The sequence below is a fragment of the Gorilla gorilla genome, chromosome 6 (genome assembly GCF_029281585.2).
Source record: "Gorilla gorilla gorilla isolate KB3781 chromosome 6, NHGRI_mGorGor1-v2.1_pri, whole genome shotgun sequence".
In the NCBI taxonomy this organism is placed as follows: domain Eukaryota; kingdom Metazoa; phylum Chordata; class Mammalia; order Primates; family Hominidae; genus Gorilla; species Gorilla gorilla.
Window position 1 is genome coordinate 47,370,826 of NC_073230.2, and position 18,832 is coordinate 47,389,657.

The 18,832-nt window shown below is 46.2% G+C and overlaps 1 protein-coding gene, 1 long non-coding RNA gene and 1 pseudogene across 6 annotated transcripts in view; 1 reads left to right on the forward strand and 2 right to left on the reverse strand.

Moving 5' to 3' along the window:
- The window catches only part of BLVRA (biliverdin reductase A), a 49,272-nt gene extending 36,266 nt beyond the window's left edge, over nt 1-13,006 (reverse strand). The window contains exons 1-3 of one of the 4 annotated variants that reach the window (XM_055347677.1): nt 12,567-13,006; nt 8,521-8,662; nt 125-157 (exon numbers count right to left, since the gene is read on the reverse strand). In XM_055347677.1, coding sequence (XP_055203652.1) covers nt 125-136 — 12 coding nt within the window. In that variant the 5' untranslated portion in view covers nt 137-157; nt 8,521-8,662; nt 12,567-13,006. Of the gene's footprint in view, nt 1-124; nt 158-8,520; nt 8,663-11,188; nt 11,283-12,566 lie in introns of all 4 variants that reach the window. The other 3 variants (XM_055347676.2, XM_055347675.2, XM_019031786.2) reach the window with 3 other exon arrangements.
- The window catches only part of LOC129523842 (uncharacterized), a 70,908-nt gene extending 52,290 nt beyond the window's left edge, over nt 1-18,618 (forward strand). The window contains exons 3-6 of one of the 2 annotated variants that reach the window (XR_010134660.1): nt 570-665; nt 7,383-7,416; nt 11,770-11,895; nt 18,449-18,618. This is a non-coding gene — a long non-coding RNA (uncharacterized lncRNA). The remainder of the gene's footprint in view (nt 1-569; nt 666-7,382; nt 7,417-11,769; nt 11,896-18,448) is intronic. The other variant, XR_008667492.2, reaches the window with a different exon arrangement.
- Nucleotides 3,554-4,530, reverse strand: LOC134758885 (vacuolar ATPase assembly integral membrane protein VMA21-like; annotated as a pseudogene).
- Nucleotides 18,619-18,832: the final 214 nt, after the last annotated feature.

Consider the following 18,832-nt stretch of genomic DNA (forward strand, 5'->3'; position numbering starts at 1 on the left):
CTAGAGGGGAAGTGTTCTCAAGTTTGTGCTGATGTTTCTGAAAGGGAATGGAGACTCTGCAAAGGAGAAATGAAGGACACAATAAGAAAAGCATCCCTTAAACTGGTCTTTGTAAAGAACTCACCTCTGTATTCATCTTGGTCTCTTCCTTCGGTCACTGTAAAGACAAAAGTAGAGGTTCAGGTCCCTGGTGGCACCCGCCCAAACTCCAGGCAAACATTCCCCTTTGCCACCCCACGCTCCCCCACTGCTTCCTGTCCCATCATTCTCATGTTTCCCAAATGCCTTCACCACCTGTGCCTTCCAGCAAGGATACCCAGGCTAGTGTCTACTTTGGGGCTGGTGGTAGCTGACTTCCCTGGGATGTCACACCAGCAATGCTTCCTTAGAGAAGGGCATTTCCAAGCCCAGATCCATCTCCTACATTGGAAGAGCAGCTGCAATCGGGGTGCCTCCATGGGAAGGATGCACTTCCCAAAACTGGTGCTTGAAGAGGACAGTTTTTTATCTGGCTTTTTAAATGGGGACAAGCAAGGCAATAAGAAATATGTACTTTTTTTTCTTCCTAGCTGAGTTTCTGGAGGACTGCAATTTAATATGTTCAAAGAATAGTCCAAGAAGCCACTCCGGACCCTCAGCATTAAGACGAAGGAGGGGGCAAACAGGTGAGCAGGGGTAGCAAGGAAGGAGGGGTGACAAGAGGAGATGAGGGGAGACCAGAGAGTGAAGGAAAAGAAAGCAACAACACAGCTTAACAGGGGTCCTCAACTTTAATGTACCCCTAGGATTCTTGTTGAAAATGCGTATTTCTGGGTTTCACTCCCAGATTCTGATTTGGAAGGCCAAGAGTGGAGGGGAGGCCATGAATCTGCATTTTCACCAAGCATCCAGGTAAAGGCACACAGACGGTCAGGAGCCACACCTGGACAAACACTGGAATGACAGTAGAACAGAGGCCTGTAAAGATTAATTTTTTCTCTCACTTGTTAGAGCCACTAGAATCGCCACTGTATTTTAACTAAAACTGGGCAGGCAAGGTCAGGCAAATGGATAACCAGAGGTGATGAAAAATGCACTACAGATGCCTCTCCAGCCCCTCCACCTGCATAGGCTGTCCAGGAAGCCGATGCCAATGACCACTCCTAGCTTGCAGAGGGCAGAGGGCCTCTGAAAAGGGAAGGCTGTGGCAACCCCTGCCCTTAGACCCAGCACAGCATTTGATCTCATTCTCTTTGGTTAAGCACAGGGATGAGAACCATGAATGACAGTGAAATAACCACCCCCATTCCAAAACAAACAAAACCGACCTTGGCAACCTTAAGACTACCCGGGGAAGGATGCATGGGTGATCGTGTAGGCTTTGTGTTGAAAATAGCCTGCTTTTGGAGCTGGGTGCAGTGTCTCACGCCTGTAATCCCAGTACTTTGGGAGGACAAGGAAGGCAGATCACCTGAGGTCAGGAGTTCCAGGCCAGCCTGGCTAACATGGCGAAACCCTGTCTCTACTAAAAATACAAAAATTAGCCGGGTGTGGTGGCGCATGCCTGTAATTCCCACCTACTTGGGAGGCTGAGGCAGAAGAATTGCTTGAACCTGGGAGGAGGAGGCTGCAGTGAGCCAAGATCGAGCCACTGCACTCCCAGACTGGGCGACAGAGTGAGACTCTGTCTCAAAGAAAAAAAAAAAAAAAGAAAATAGCCTGCTTTCGGCAACTCCCCTCCCTTCTCTCTTCCCATTGCTCCTTCCTGCTTTGAGAGTGGGTCTCATGACCCAACCTGGCCAGCACACATGATGCCTTTCCTTTTGCAGTCTGGAGCCTTTTCACATCTGAAAAAAATCTGAAAAAGGGAACCTACTAGAAGAAAAACTCCAAAAAGCAGAATGTGACAAAGAAAGTGGACTTTCTTCTCAGATCCTGGGGAGGCAGTATAGGTGTGATGTCTTTTTATGCATAAAATATCTCAGAAAGGCCGGGCACAGTAGCTCACACCTGTAATCCCAGCACTGTGGGAGGCCGAGGTGGGAGGATCGCTTGAGCCCAGGAGTCTGAGACCAGCTTGGGCAACATGGCAAGACCCTGTCTTTACTTAAAAAATTAAAAAATTAGCCAGGCATTGTGGCATACACCTATAGTCCTAGCTACTTGGGAGGCTGGGGCAGGAGGATTACTTGAGCCCAGGAATTTGAGGCTGCAGTGAGCTATGATCATGCCACTGCACTCCAGCCTAGAGTGATAGTGACATGAGTCACTGACATCTCACATGTCGTCACCTCTGTCACTCACAGGGTGACAGAGACCTTATCTCTTTTTTCCCCAAACTATTTTGTACCCAGATGAGAGACCCTGTCTCATTTAAAAAAAAAAAATCTCAGAAGGATAACTAAGACACTGAGAGCTGACCCGCAGGTGGTGGGTGGGGTGGGAGCGCCAGCACTACGTGGAGGGTGCATGAAGACACAGGAGCAGAGGGTCCCCAGCAAGCACACTCTGCTCGCCCTCCCCTGGCTACCTGGAGGCCCCACAGAGATGCCCTCCCCAACACCCTACTGTGCTTTACTTCTGTTTTTAAGAACTTTCGTTCAAGTCTCCCTTGGAGCTTGCATGTGAGTGACAGTCAGATAACAGAACAGTGACAGAACAGATAACAGATAACAGAACACCCAAATGTGAGGAGGATGAGAACAGATGTGAGCCTCTCTGGGTCAGCTAGTTCATACACATTAACCCTAATCCTCAGAACCCTGGCAAAAAAAAAAGCTAGTATTAATTCCATTTTACAGACGAAGTGCCTGGAGTTCAGGGAGGGTAAAGCACCCTGCTTCACAGCCAAGGCACTGCGGGACTGCCCTGCAATTTCCAGACTTTCTGGTTCTAGACTCAAACCCAGGCTGTGCCAGAGGCCTTGACAGGTCCTGTCTTACATTCACCCAGAGAGCTTCAATGATAAACAGGAGACCTGGTGTCCAGTCCTGTCAGTCCTGAACTACCCAAGCAACAACGACGGTCAAACGGGTCATAGGCTGTAGGCTGAACGGTTGGACTTCATCTCCAAGGTCTGCTCCAGCTCTAAATTGCTCTCTGGTTCCCAGAAAAGGAAATTCAGGTAACTCTTATAACAGGCAGAATGATACCCTCAGTCATGATCACAGAATGTAAATTCTGATTATAGCAAGAAGGCCTATCTGACTGACAGATCAAAATGTTTGCCAGAGTGTGTTGGTTAAAGTGTGGTCAGGAATACACTCTGATATTATTGGGGGACTACAAGTGGGTAGCATCTCTGTGGAGGGTAGTGTAGCAATAGCTCTTAAAATTCCAATCTGACCTAGCAATTCTACTGCTTCCTATTTCTTTCTCCAGCCCCCAAACTACATTCAGAAGAAACTGCCCTGAGTCCTTTGACCTTGCAGAAATCTCACTACTACTTGCTCTCCCTTTCTTTTTTTTTTGTAATTAACATATCTATTTGTAACTAATTTAACTTTTCCAAATTCGCATTTGCAAATGAGATTCATATAGTTAAAACTGAATATACAAACAACATATTAGGAGGATCAAAATTTACACTACTCAAACATGACTCCTTAAGACTGACTTTAACATGTTCTTTCAACTTTATTCAAATCAGATGTCCCCCCTCCAGCATTTATCATTTTAAAAAATGAATTTAATGCTATCAAAAGGTGATGTTCACTTTAATCCTGTTTGCCTTCATGTCACTGTCATGAGCCTTCATTCCAGACCACATACATAAAGAGGGCCAGCACCACATGGCCGGTGACCACGGCAACAATAGCAGCATAAAAACAGCTGTCCTTATTGGACATCCCAAGGGCGCCTCCAGATAATATAAGATTTAGTTGTGAAATATAAATAATCCGATAGGAACAGTGATTATTAAAGCTGTGAAGAACAGGAGCGTCTTCAGTGTAGATGCTAATGAGCTTTCTTTTCCGAACTTAGGAGGCTGCAGTGCGTTCAGCGCCACTTTATCTGGGCGCTCCACAGTGTAGTTGTGCTGGCACAGCTGCTCGGTGGCAGGCTACTTGCTTTTCTTTTCTAATGAGATCTTAGAGGAAAGTTTTCCTATAAAAGTGGCCTACAGAACATTACTTATGAACTTTATTGTTTTCCTACATAATCTGGGGAAAGCAAAACAAAAGAAAACAAACAAACGAAAGGATGTGGAGAGATGCATATGCACGAGAAAGAAGCCTAAATGGAACTCGTACACTGGGCATCAGGGGTGTACCACCTAGAATAAGTGGCATTGCTGTTTATTTGTTTATTTTTCAGGGTCAGGGTTTTGTTCTTTAACCCAGACTGGAATGCAGTGGCACGCATGATCACAGCTCACTGCAACGTCGAACTCCTGGGTTCAAGTGATCCTCCTGCCTCGGCCTCCCAAAGTTCTGAGACTGCAGGCATGAGCCACTGCACCTGGCCACATTGCTGTTTTTAAAGCACATTCAGCTGGGGTACCCCAGCTAGTTGCTCACAGAGCTGTGAGTGACTGGCAGGACCTGCCATGGTCACATAACTGTAACGGCCAGACAGATCCTTTCTGTGCTGTTTCCCCTTCTGCTTTCAACTCCCCCTTACGATAAGATGCACCGTCAGGAGAGGCAGCAATCCCAGGCCAAGCGAGATCTGGCTCCACCTTCCAACTCTCTGCCTGCCCATCACCCAGCTCCCTCTCCTTTCCTCCCCATCGTCTGGCCAGGACTAGTTAAACTCTGAACAGAATCAAGGAGGAACTTTATTCTGTATTTTAATATATCTTAAAATATCTAAGACCTAATCCTGTAACAAAAAGGTTTTGGTTTGTTTAATTTTTCTTTTTTTATTTAAATTTCAAAGGTGTAGTATTTAAATGGTCAAACACAAAAACATTCTATTTTCTAACTTTTAGTATTATGCTGACAAATATTTTCCCAAAAGACTTATATTAGATACATTTTTATTTTCTTTTAGATTTTTAACTTTTTTTTTTTTTTTTTTTTCCCTGAGACAGAGTTTCACTCTTGTCACTCAGGCTGGAGTGCAATGGTGGGATCTCGGCTCACTGCAACCTCTGCCTCCCAGGTTCAAGCCATTCTCCCACCTCAGCCTCCTGAGTAGCTGGGATTACAGGCGCCTGCCACCACACCACCACGCTAATAATTTTTAGTAGAAATGGGGTTTCGCCATGTTGGCCAGGCTGGTCTGGAACTCCTCACCTCAGGTGATCCACCCACCTCGGCCTCCCAAAATGCTGGGATTACAGGCATGAGCTACCACGCCTTGCCTTAACTTTTATTTACATTTTTATTTTTTAATCAAATCTAAATAGTATTTTGGTATATGGCATGAGATAAGGCTCTAAATTTACATTTCTCCAAATAGTTGAGTTGTTTCTACGTTATTTATCGAATATTTAATCCTTTCCCCCAGTGACTCCACATTTAAATTTTTATGAATACAGTTATTCTTTTTTTCACTTTTTTCTGCTGTACCACAGACCTCTATTCCCATGGTTATAACATACTGTTTACATGATTGTGGCTTTACAGTGTTTCAATACCTGGTAATTCAAGTTCTCTCATTAATTTTAGAACATCTTACCAAGTTAAAAAATTCCACTGGGACTGTGACTATGATTGCATCAAATTTATACATCAAATTAGGGTGAATTAATAAGCCTTCCCATCCAGAAACATGGTATGCCTTTCTAAGAGCAGCCAATTTAAAAATAAATAAATAGGCCGGGTGTGGAGGCTCACAGCTGTAATCCTAGCACTTTGGGAGGCCGAGGCGGACGGATCACTTCAGGCCAGGAGTTCAAGACGAGCCTGGCCAACATGGTGAAACCATGTCTCTACTAAAATTACAAAAATTAGCAGGGGGTGGTGGCACGAGCCTGTAATACCAGCTATTCGGGAGGCTGAGACATGAGAATTGCTTGAACCCAGGAGGCAGAGGTTGCAGTGAGCCGAGATCACACCACTGCACTCCAGCTTGGGCGACAGAGCAAGACTCTGTCTCTAAATAAACAAATAATTTAAAAAGAAGAATCTTGAGTTAGTTCCTGAATTATTGCATAATGACAAATAACAGCTCAGGCTGCAGTGGCTCACTAGAAAGTTGAAAGAAAAAAGTCAACACCTTTGCAGAAACAACTTGCTTGAAGCAATTTAAAGCAGGTTTCTCCTCCCCCCATATCTACTGCAGCCGGTCTGCAAAACAGTCTTGGAGTTTGAGCCTTTATTTGTTTTGACTCCAAAACACAACGGGCTCAGGTGCACACAGATGAGCTATCTCTCTAGAGGGATGAAGAGCCAGCCTGTGACCCCAGAGAACAGAGTTCTAGACCTGGCTTGGCACCCACTAGCTATGTGATCAAGAGCAGGACACGGGGTCCCTTGTGCCTTAGTTTCTGCACCTTGAAATAGAAGAGGGGGCAGATGAACTTAGATGACCCTTATGTTATCTTTCTGTGCTAACATGATATCACTTTAACCCACTTTACTTCTTTTTTTTGCGGGGGGTGGGGGGTTCTCTTTCGGTTTAACTTTCTTGGTGTCTGGCTTGGTTAACTGAAGGTTTTTAGCTTCTCTTCTGGCTCCGCAAGCAAACTAGGTTGAGGCTCAGGTTGCAGCCATCAAGGTCCCAGGCACAAAGGTGCTGTACAGATAGGGCTTTTCCTTGATACTCTGCCAAAGAGAAGCCACTCTCTTCCCCACCCCACTTTTCCAGCCCCCATCTGCTCTATGTCCCTCCTCTACCTCCTCCTCACCACTTCAAAAGCTTCTACCTTTTACTGAAAGTGATCTTAATATAACAGGAGAGAAACGAGATGAGGTCAATTACTTTCACTAAAGTCTAGTGTATTTAAACTTGGAAGGGCATAATCACGTTTGAAAAGAGCTGCTTATTAACTCAAATAATTGTAGAACAATGTGTAACTCTATTTCAAAATAGGGTTGAGAGCAGAACTTTCTGGAGTCCCATACCTGTTCTTGGGCACTGACCACCCCCAGAAGGTCCAGATCATAACTATGTTCCCTTAGTGCTGAAAGATGAGTTCTGCCCAGCTGAGTGCTACAGGAACTGCGTGCACAGGCACAACTCACGAGTGCAGGGTCGGGGCGGACAGGGGAAGGAATGCAAATCTTCCACACGCCAAAATATGTGTGGGTCTAACTTTTGTTTCTAACATTTTAAAAGCTCAATAATTATGCTTTCAAAGATCTCTAGAGAGAACATCTTTCTTCAGCAGATCGAGATTTTTTACAAGCAAGATTTCACAATGTGTTATCTGCATCCTCAATATTAATTACATAAATAATTTTATTCTCTACACTGACTATATCATGTTCTTTCACTGTTTTGTTTTCCTTTAGATTTTTTAAGGCGCTCCAAGTTCTCAGATTTCAGGTGAGGAACTTCAAGGCCTTTTCAAAGTCTGAGGTTTTCTGAGTTTGTAAAAGAGAAACAGCTAAGTTACAAGAAAAATCATTACGTATAAGTGTGAGTTATATAAAATATTCAACTATTCACTCAGGCATCAGCAAATATTTGTTTTAGCACAACAAACAGCACACATGAGTTGAAATATGGTGGACAGAAAACAAACCTAAAGAAATCCTGTAGCACCTAAAAAGAGAATGACACGACATTACTGCATGAAACAGAGCCAGGGGTCAAAAGCAGTAGTGGCCCACGGGTGCGCCGTATGTATTTTGTTTTTCAAAAACATTTTTTGCCGATTTCCTTTTATTCCCACAATATCCCAAAGAAGTAGAGCCCCCCGCCCCCAACCTTCATTCTGCAGAGGCAGAAAGACATTGGATCCCTTGCTGATGGTGATCCCTGGTGGTCCCTCCTCAGCAGGCAGGCTGACTATACTTTTAGCATCCACCTGGGTTTAGCCAGTGGAGGAGATTGGCAGGCAAGAAACAGAAAGAGGGAGGCTAGGGTACTTGTGCTCCCCCTGCCTGGTTCCCCAGGCTGCTGCTCTGGCAGTGGCTGCATTCTGTGATGGCCACAGCAGGTCTGGAAGGGAGTGGCTCCTCCAGCAGTATTCCAGCCCCCTCCTCCCAGCTCTGGTCCCCTCCCTACCCCTTCAAACCAGAGAGCGGATGGTGCCCACTGAAGCTCTTCCCTGTGTGCCTCACCATCACTTGTTGGCTCCTCCAATCCTGCCCACTCTTCTATAAAAAGTCTCCTTAAAATTCCTTTCATTTTTATGCTTTTCACTGTTGGGATTCCCAACTGATAAACTTGGCAGTATATCAGTTTGCAGCATCCCTGGCCTTTCCCCACTAGATGCCAGTGGCACATACCCTTTTCCCCCCAGCACGACAATCAGAAATGTCAGTAAGAACTACTGGGTTAAGGGCCGGGCGTGGTGGCTCATGCCTGTAATCCCAGCACTTTGGGAGGCCGAGGCGGGCATGGGGCTGATCATGAGGTCAAGAGATCCAGACCATCCTGGCCAACATGGTGAAACTCCATGTCTACTAAAAATACAAAAATTACCTGGGTATGGTGGCGTGGACCTGTAGTCCCAGCTACTCGGGAGGCTGAGGCAGGAGAATTGCTTGAACCTGGGAGGCGGAGGTTGCAATGAGCCGAGATCGTCCCACTGCACTCCAGCCTGGGTGACAGAGCAAGATTCCATCTTAAAAAAAAAAAAAAAAAAAAAAAAAAAAGAACTACTGGGTTCATGGAAATCACTAAATTATTGCTGACAAACTCTAGAGTTTCACATTCCAATTTGCACGTGGGAGAGATGCAAAATCTCACAGTAAATTAATAGCACAGCCAGGACTAAACAGCTTCCTTGGCTTACATTATGTTTCCCTTTTGATTTCAGTCTCTCTCCCACATGCAAATTGGAATCTGAAACTCTAGAGCTTTGTCAGCAATAAATTAGTGATTTTCATTAACCCAGTATTTCTCACCAACATTTCTGATTGTTGTACTCGGGGAGAAAAGGGTATGTGCCATTGGCATCTAGTAGGGAAAGGCCAAGGATGCTGCAAAACATCCTGTGATGCACAGGACACCTTCCTACCCCCACTACACACACACAAACAAAGAATTATCCAGCCCAAAATGTCAACAGTGCCAGAGTTGAAAAAGCCTGGATTACGCATCATGCAGAATGAACTACAGCTGTGACCTTCCTCCTCGTTCCTCCTCAAAGGCCCTCTCAAGTACCTATTATTGCCCCAAAGCCAGGTGACTCGCAGAAGTATGGGGAAGGATTAGGGAGAGGGTGACCCTCTCAGGTGGGGCCAGCTGCCAGCCTCAGAGGTCTAAGAGTAAAGGTAAAAGCAACTCTTGCCCTGGAGGGAGTTGGATACTTTGGGATCTATTGAGAAAAATATAATAGCTACATGGGACACAAGTCTGGAAATATATACATCAAAATATTACCAGTAATTATGTCTCTAAGTGGTGAAACTTTTAGTGACTACTTTCTTTTTGCTTATCTGTATACTTTAAACTTTTCTATAAAGATTAGTTAGCATAATTATTCAAAACTCTAAAAAACATTACAAATTATGCCACTTTCACTGACTGCATCCCTCCTAGCCCCAAACTGAACAGACTTTCACAGGGCAATAACATATCAAGGTGCTCTGATAATGAAGTCCACAGAAAATTTTCCCTATAACTGAGAATCAGGAAAGGCTCTGCTTCCTTCAAGGCCATTAACATTTGGGGGATCAATGAATGAATGAATGAATGAAGTTGCCATGTATGTTTTACTTTCAAAAGACAAGAACCATGTAACTGACCAAGTTTACCTTTCTAGAAACAAATTTGGGACTCAACTACAAAAATATAGGCCTGCACTGACCTATAAGGGAGCCGCTACACAGAGTGGCTATTGGAATATAAATTAATTAAATATAGCACATTTTCATAATCACAGAAAATTCTATTGGATAAGACTGAAACACTTCATTGTTTTTTTCCCCTGGAATAGTTTCTTGTACTTATACTTTCTCTCATCTCAATTCCTGGCCATATTTATCTTCTATTTATTTGTTACTATTCTGTGATTTTGTTGCAAATGACCTTAATTCCTTTGTGGATCAATTTGGGGCATTGTACTTTGGAAATATCAGTGTGAATATATGTCACTGTTCCTGAGAGTTCAACCTTCATTTCTGACCATAAGGCAGATCTAGCAGCTCATGTAATGTAGCTGTTTGCTCACAGCTCAAAGACGGAAGAGAGGCCGGGTGAAGTGGCTCATGCCTATAATCCCAGCACTTTGGGGAGGCCATGGTGGGTGGATTACTTGAGGTCAGGAGTTCGAGACCAACCTAGCCAACATGGCAAAACCCTGTCTCTACTAAAAATATAAAAATTAGCTGGTCATGGTGGTGCGTGCCTGTAATCCCAGCTACTTAGGAAGCTGAGGAATGAGAATCACTTGAACCCAGGGGGCGGAGGTTGCAGTGAGCCAAGATGGCGCCACTGCATTCCAGCCTGGGCAACACAGTGAGACTCCGTCTCAAAAAAAAAAAAAAAGACTCAAGAGAACATTGTCAGGAACTAAGCTCCCCTGTCACAAAGGCACTATATTCAGTGTTTTTTTTTAAATACACAAAAAGGTATACACTGTCCATTAATGGAAAGTTTCACTATTTGATTAAAGCTTAATTTGAAGCTGAGTAATGCAATGTCTTTTTCAAATTCCAAAATACATGGCTATCAACTTATTTCTAAAATCTTAAATATATGATTTACGACAAAAAACAAATGGCCCAACCTGTTACTACTGATAAATATATGATCATGTCATCAGAGTCCTGGATACGCCAAAGAGAATCAGAAATGAAAATGCGCGCAGCTCCTGCACAGTGGGATTCCCTGTCAGCCCACGGTTCTGATGGAGTGTCGCCTCTACATAGAAGTCAGTGCAATTTTGAGTATTTTACCAGATTTTCAGTTCTATAAAAAATGACTGGGAGTAATAAGAAGTGTAGATCAAAAACTAAATACAATTATAACAAAGATGAAAATTAATAGATGTGGCCCAAAGTGGCAAATCTTTGACTTTAATCAAATGCTAACTGGATAGGCAGGGGGTACAAAGAATAAAAAAGTAAAGATCGGCCGGGCGCGGTGACTCATGCCACGCCTGTTATAATCCCAGCACTTTGGGAGGCCGAGGCGGGTGGATCACCTGAGGTCAGAAGAATTGCTTGAACCCAGCAGGTGGAAGTTGCAGTGAGCCGAGATCGCGCCACTGTACTCCAGCCTGGCGACAGGGCGAGACTCTGTCTCAAAAAAAAAAAAAAAAAAAAAAAAATTACATATGAAATGTGGGAAAACACACTGAGAATTATTCCTAAAAAAGTTGAAGTATAATTAGAGACCCTATTGTAATTTTTAGCTCTCTGGCTACAGAATCTCCCTTCTGATACTTTGTCTAACATTTGACCTGTTTTTCTGGAATGCATCCCGTTAAGGGAAGGATGAGCATATTTATCAATACAATATTTTAGGAAATAATTAGCAATATACCAATACCAATACCTTTATTTCCATAATCTTCTTGGGAATCGTACTATAGAAATTACATTAATGATGGAAAAACTTTCAGCACAGTATTGCTTCCTTTGTAGGTGGTGATGATGACAGCTAACATTTACTGAATCCTTCCCATGCTGAAAACCCTATTGTAAGCTATTTATGTTCGCTAAGTCACTTATTCGTCAGGGCTATCCTACTAAGTAAGCATTATGATTACCCCCACTTTTACAGGTGAGAAAATCGAGGCAACAAGAGGTTGGTTAACGTGCCCAAGATCAGATCGCACAGCGGTATAATAGGATGGAAAACTCCTATCACATAATGAACGTTAAGTGAAAAAAATTAGTATCCAAAACTGTAAGTCTGATGTCTCATTCTTTTTATAATTTAAGTAGTTTATAAATACCCTCATTATTAGCCATATTTCTGAGCACTTCATATGTAGAGTGCACTTTACAGAACACTGTCATGTAACCCTCACACCGTCTATGAAATAAGTGATAGTTTCCAGTTTCCAAAAACGAAAGCGGGGCTAGGAGAGGCCAAGTGCCTCGCGCGGCGCCTCAGGATTCGCCCCAGCGGAGCAGACCCCAGGGCATCCCAGGCGGGTCCCGGCCGAGCTAGCGGCCCTGCGGTGGCTACGCCCGGGCCCAGCCGCTCGCGCTCCTGGAGCCGCCGGACTACGCGGCACGCGGACGCCGAGCCTGCCCTCTTGGGTCTACATAAAAACCGAAACTACGGGCAGTCTTAACCGAAATGGAGACTTAATTTTTTAGACTGTCTTTTGTGTAGTTGAGAAAGCCCCTTGCCGGGACCCGCGCTGCTGGGCCTCCGACCGCGTCCTCACTCCGGGCCCGGGCGGGGCGGGGCGGGGCAGGCGGCGCCCAGGCTGCGTCCCGGCTCTGGCGGCCGCGGGCCCGGGCCTCCTGCGGGCCTGGGGCTTCAAGCTCAGGCCCTAGTGCTCTATGGAAGCCGCGCGCGACCCCCGCTCCCCTGCGCGCGACCCCCGTTCCCCGCGCGCGCCTCACCTGACGCGGGCACCGCTCTCCGTGCAGCCTCCGGGCGCCACCGGCTTTGCGGACCGAGGCGGGATCCCAGCTCCGATTGGCTGCCCGGCTGGGGGGCGGGGGCCCCGAAGCGGGGTGGCGGAGACCGGGAGGGGACCGGAGGCGGTGGGGAAGGGAGTGGACGGAAGGGGAGGGAGGGTCCCGGCCTCGTGCGGTCGCGCGTGAGATCCCGGCCTCTGTGCCCTGGGTCTGGCGCCTGGGGCCGTAAGAACCGTCCGTGCGCCTGCCCTGTTCTCTGCACCCAGCTTGGTGGCGAGGGGTGGGTGGTAGGTGCCGGCCGACCGGAGGGCGTATGGAAGTGGCTGGGCCCCTCACGGTGTGCCTGGCCCCGGCGTGGGGGGGGGGGGTGGGGTGGGGCCGGGGGGGTGTCGCATCTCTCTTATCCGCCCCCCACTCACCACGTAGAACCCACTGGATCCCATTGGTATTAGTGGCCCCGGGCCGACTGAACTGGCGCCGAGGCTTACTTGAGTCCTTCCTGTAAATGTGAGGAGCGGAGGGAATATTCCAGGAGGCCGGTGTCTGCGATGTCCTGCTCTTGGGTAGCTAGGAAGTAGTGAACGTGGTCTAGGGAACTGCCTGGGCTCTTATCCACCTGGAAATGGGTTTGTTGGGGATCCTGATGTGGGAGAAGCCAGGGAGCTTCTAGCCTAGTGGGGCTAGGGGAGAAAACAGGGAGAGGGGTGGATTAGGCTGAAGGAAAGAGATCTCTTTGATCTTAAAGGCAGCGTTCTGACGGGTAAGGTTGACTGGCATTTTCCCCAACAAAGAGTTCTAGTACTGTATTCCATGACCTGACAAGCCTGTTTAAGTGAGGTTTTGTTGAGTGCAGAGAGAGAAGGCTTGGCTTTGAATTTTTATCTCCAGGCGGGACCTGCCTCCTGAACTCCATACTCCTCTATCCAGCTGCCTCCTTAATACCTCCTCTTGGATCTCTAAAATACATTTCAATCTCAACACATCCAAATCTGTGCTCCTGATCTCTTCCCCATAGCATCACCATCTCGATGGCAACTCCATCTTCCAGTTGTCAAGGCCAGAAACCTTGCTGTTTCAGAAACCTTTCTCTCACATCCCACCTCCAGGGCCCAAAAATTCTGTTGGTTGGATCTCCCTAGCATACCCAGAGCCTGACCACTTCTTACCTCTGCCTCCATCATCTGCTACCTGGGTCATGACAGTGGTCTCTTCCCTGGTATCCCTGCAGCCTGTCCCCATAAAGCAGCCAGAGTGACCTTAAAAAAAGAAAGCCAGATCAAATTCCTCCTCTGCCCAAAACCTTCCCAGTGGTTTCCCAAACTCAGAGTAAAAGCCAAAGCCCTGCCCCATCTGCTCCTCTGTTACCCCTGCAACCTCATCTGCTACTACCTCCCCACTGGCTCACTCTGCTCCAGTCACTCTGGCCTCCGTGCTATTTCTTATGCAAGGCAGACAGGGCTCTGCTGCAGGGTCTTTGCACAGGCTCGTGTCTGTTTGGAATGCTCGACTACTTCTCACTCTTCCTGATCTTTTCTCAAATGCTGCCTCATTGAGAACTACCCTAACCACTCCATTCAAAATTGCCACCTGCCCCACTCCTGAATGACTTATTTCTTTAGCTCCTGACTGAATTTGTTTATTTAGCTTATTGTTTGTTATCTGTCTCTTCCATCCACCCCTCCCTGCTGCTGCCTTGGGCCATGGTATGTCCTTTCTCGGAAAAATAACTGCCACTGATGAGGTACCATATTTTCACTGGCAAGGCCTAGGACATAAGCCAAACTCTGGGGTCTGATTGTGCAGTCACTTTAAATAAACCAGAAGAGGAAAGAGTGATTCCCCAAAAGGACATGCTGAGTGCTGCTGCTAGGAGAAGGGATGCTGGCTAGGCAAAACCACAGATGTTCACTTGCTGAGTCAGACCAGTACACCCAGAGGAGCTTTGGGAAAGCCTGTGAGAGGGGCCCTCCATGTCCTTGAGAGCAGAATTTAAAGATGAGACCTCTAACCCCCTCACTTTCTTGTAATGATGTGTTAGGAATGCATTGATTTATTTATCTTATCCTTCTAAAGTCTAGTTTTGTATTCAGTTTCTACTTTTTTGAGTAAAAGCTTCCCATTTTACAAAGTAGTGACTCTCTTCAACCTGAAGAACTTTGTGGGAGGTTGGAGGGACAGTAAGACTGCTGTAGGCCACAAGTGACAGAAACCCCACCCAAACAGATTAACAGTTAGGAGGTGTATTAAGGCTCCAGCTCCATTTCTGTGTCATTCTCTTAGCTCTTTTTCTCCTATGTGTAACAAGACATGAAAGTATAGATTTTGATTAGGACAACAAGATATACTAACGTGAAATTCTAGGAACAGATCTCCCAAGATGTAAGAAAGAATCGGGCGGGAGCCACCTGTAATCGCAACACTTTGGGAGGCCCAGGCAGGCAGGTCGCAGCCTGAGCAACATGGCAAGACCCCGTCTCTACTAAAAATACAAAAATTAGCCAGGTATGGTGGCATATGCCTATACTCCCAGCTACTCTGGGAGGGAGGCTGAGGCATAAGAATCACTTGAACCCGGGAGACAGAGGTTGCAGTGAGCCAAGATAGCACTACTGCACTACAGCCTGGGCGACAAAGTGAGACTCCATCTAAAAAAAAAAAAATTAAAAAAATAATAAAAGTAAAAAATAAAATAAAATAAATAAATAAAAAGAAGGAATTGGAGAGTGGAAGGAGGGTTTGGTGAAGAAATCTCTGACAGAGGCCGGGTGCGGTGGCTTAATGCCTGTAATCCCAGCACTTTGGGAGGCCGAGGCAGGCAGATCACTTGAGATCAGGAATTTGAGATCAGCCTGGGCAACATGGTGAAACCCCGTCTCCATTAGAAATACAAAAATTAGCCAGGTACGGTGGGGCGTACCTGTAGTTCCAGTTATTCAGGAGGCTGATGCAGGAGAATCGCTTGAATCTGAGAGGCAGAGGTTGCAGTGAGCTGGGATCTCCCCACCTCACTCCAGCCTGGGCGACAGAATGAGACTCCGTCTCAAAAAAAGAAAAAAAGGGGCAGGCGTGGTGGCTCACACCTGTAATCCCAGCACTTTGGGAGGCCGAGGTGGGCAGATCACCTGAGGTCAGGAGTTCAGGACCAGCCTGGCCAATGTGGTGAAACCCTGTCTCTACTAAAAATACAAAAAAAAAAAAAAAAAAAAAAAAAATTTAGCCAGGCATGGTGGTGCATGCCCGTAATCCCAGCTACTCGGGAGGTTGAGGCAGGAGAATTGCTTGAACCTGGGAGGCAGAGGTTGCAATGAGCCAAGATCGTGCCATTGCACTGCAGCCTGGGCGACGAGTGAGACTCCGTATCAAAGAAAAAGAAAAGGCCGGACGCAGTGGCTCACACTTGTAATCCCAGCACTTTGGGAGGCCGAGGCGGGCAGATCATGAGATCAGGAGATCGAGAACATCCTGGCTAACATGGAGAAACCCCGTCTCTACTAAAAATACAAAAAATTAGTCAGGCGTAGTGGGGGGCGCCTGTAGTCCCAGCTACTCGGGAGGCTGAGGCAGGAGAATGGCATGAGCCCGGGAGGCGGAGCTTGCAGTGAGCTCCAGCCTGGGCAACAGAGCGAGACTCCAACTCAAAAATAAAAAAAAAGAAATCTCTGACAGAGCTTTTGCTGTGCTGTGAGTTTACTTCCTCCCCACTGAGGGAAGCTTCCGCAGCCCATTTCCTTCACCTCATGCCTATAGGCTTCCAGCCATTTGGGGAGCTTGTTAGGTATGTTGGTGCACATGGAGACTCTCTGGTCACTTACCTCCCACCTGAAAAAGGCATCCAGTGGTCGGCTGTCAGCCCACACATGCCGAGGGGTCCCAAGATGCATTTGTGTTTCCCATGGATCAGATTTGGGCCATGCAGGAGACAGTGCCCTTGGATCCGGTCCAGTAAGGCTGCCTGGAAGGGCAGGAAGCTGGTGGTGAATGCCAGATATGTAGAGGAGAGGAAGAAGTCACAGTACATGTACCCACAGGGAGAACTGCTGGAGAGAGGTCTGGCATGGTCATCTCCAAAGAGCTGATGAACACTACAGTCCAAAAAATAACATCATGTATTGTCATAGTCCATTCAGGCTACTGTAACAAATACCTTGGACTGGGTAATTTATAAACAGCAGAAATTTATGGCTCTTAGTTCTAGGGGCTGGGAAGTCTAAGATCAAGGTGCTAGGAGATTCAGTGTCTGGTGAGGGCTCAGTCTGCTTCAAAGATGGTGCCTTCTCATGCATCCTACATGGTGCAAGGGGCAAGCCAGCTCCCTTCAACTTTTTTTTTTTTTTCTGAGACGGTGTCTCACCCTGTCACCCAGGCTGGAGTGCAGTGGCTCATCTCAGCTCACTGCAGCCTCTGCCTCCCGTGGAACCTCCTGAGTAGCTAGGATTATAGGTGCGTGCCACCACACCCAGCTAATTTTTAAATTTTTTTGTAGAGACAAGGCCTTGCTATACTCCCTGCACTAGTCTGAAACTCGTGCACTCAAGAGGTCCTCTGCCTTGGCCTCCCAAATTGCTGAGGTTACAGGGGTGAGCCACCACACCCAACCAAGATGTTGCAGTTTTGAAACGATGTCAGGCAGAAGCAGGACAGTGCAGTATTCAGCGTGCATTAGCCTATTTATGAAATCCTCTGAGATACCACCAGGGGAGGGGGCCACTGAGTAAGGTTCTGCAAGTACAGGTAGAAATAATTATCCAGGAAAAAAAAGGAGAATAAATCTAAATGTGAACTTATTTATAAGTACAGGTGAGAGAGGTTTGAAAACATGGTGGCACATGCCTGTAATCCCAGGACTTGGGAGGCTGAGGCAGGAGAATTGCTTGAAACCGGGAGGCGGAGGTTGCAGTGAGCTGAGGTCGCACCATTGCACTCCAGCCTGGGCAAAAAGAGTGAAACTCTGTCTCAAAAAAAAAAAAAAAAGATTTGGAGGAACTCCTCCTTCCTCAGAAAAGACTGCCCAGGAAAATCTTCCTTGTTTTTGAAAAAGGAAGCAGTGATCTAAAATGCTATTTAAAATGTTTACCAGAAAAATGATTCAACTATCTGTTTCATCATTTACCTCTCCACCCCTATTGGCTTCCTCTGTAATCTGCAGTGGGTTTTTTTAATTGACTCCTTTCGTTGACCAGTATTTTATTTTTCTTCTGCAAAATGTGCTAACTCATGCCAATTACCCACAGCTTTAGGATGGCACACCCACATTTTTTCCCTCCACCTGGGTGATAGACTCACCAAGAGTCAGGGTAGTGAATGGACTACCCTGAGTGGAATTGTGTCCCCCTCAAAAAAGATACATTGAAGTCCTAACCTTTAGTTCCTCAGAATGTGACTTTGTGGAGATAGGGTCGTTACAGAGGTAATCAAGTTAAAATGAGGTTATTAGGGGAGTCCTATCTAGTATAACTGGTGTCCTTACGAGAAGAGGAAAGTTGGATGCACAGACACTGTATTAGTCAGGGTTCTCTAGAGGAACTAGACCTAATAGGATATAGGAGTTTGTTAAGGAATATTGACTTACATGATTACAAGGTCCCTCAATATAGGCTATCTGCAAGCTGAGGAGCAAGGAAGCCAGTCAGAGTCCCAAAGCTGAAGAACTTGGAGTCCAATGTTCTAGGGCAGGAAGCATCCAGCACAGGAGAAAGATGTAGTCTGGGAGGCTAAGCCAGTCTAGTCTTTCCATGTTCCTCTGCCTGCTTTCATTCTGGCTCCACTGGCAGGTGATTAGATTGTGCCCACCCAGATTGAAGGAGGGTCTCCCTTTCCCAGTCCACTGACTCAAATGTTAATCTCCTTTGGTAACACCCTCACAGACATACCCAGGAACGATACTGTGCATCTTTCAATCTAATCAAGTTGACAATATTAACCATCACAGACACCCACACAGAGAAAATGGCCACATGAAGACAGAGAAATGGACTGATGCATCTGCAAGCCAAGGAGTGCCAAAGACTGTCAGCAAACGACTTAAAGACAAGAAGAACCAGTGAAAAAGCCTTCCCCTCCAGGTTGCAGATGAAGCGCAACCCTGCTGACGTCTTGATTTTCAGACTTCCGGCCTCCAGAGCTGAGACAATACATTTGTGTTGCTGTAAGCCACCTAGTTTATGGAACTTTGTTGGGTGGCCCTACAAACTAATGCAGCCTGTATATGCCAATGCCAGTTATATTTTTTATTGTAATTATATAATTTA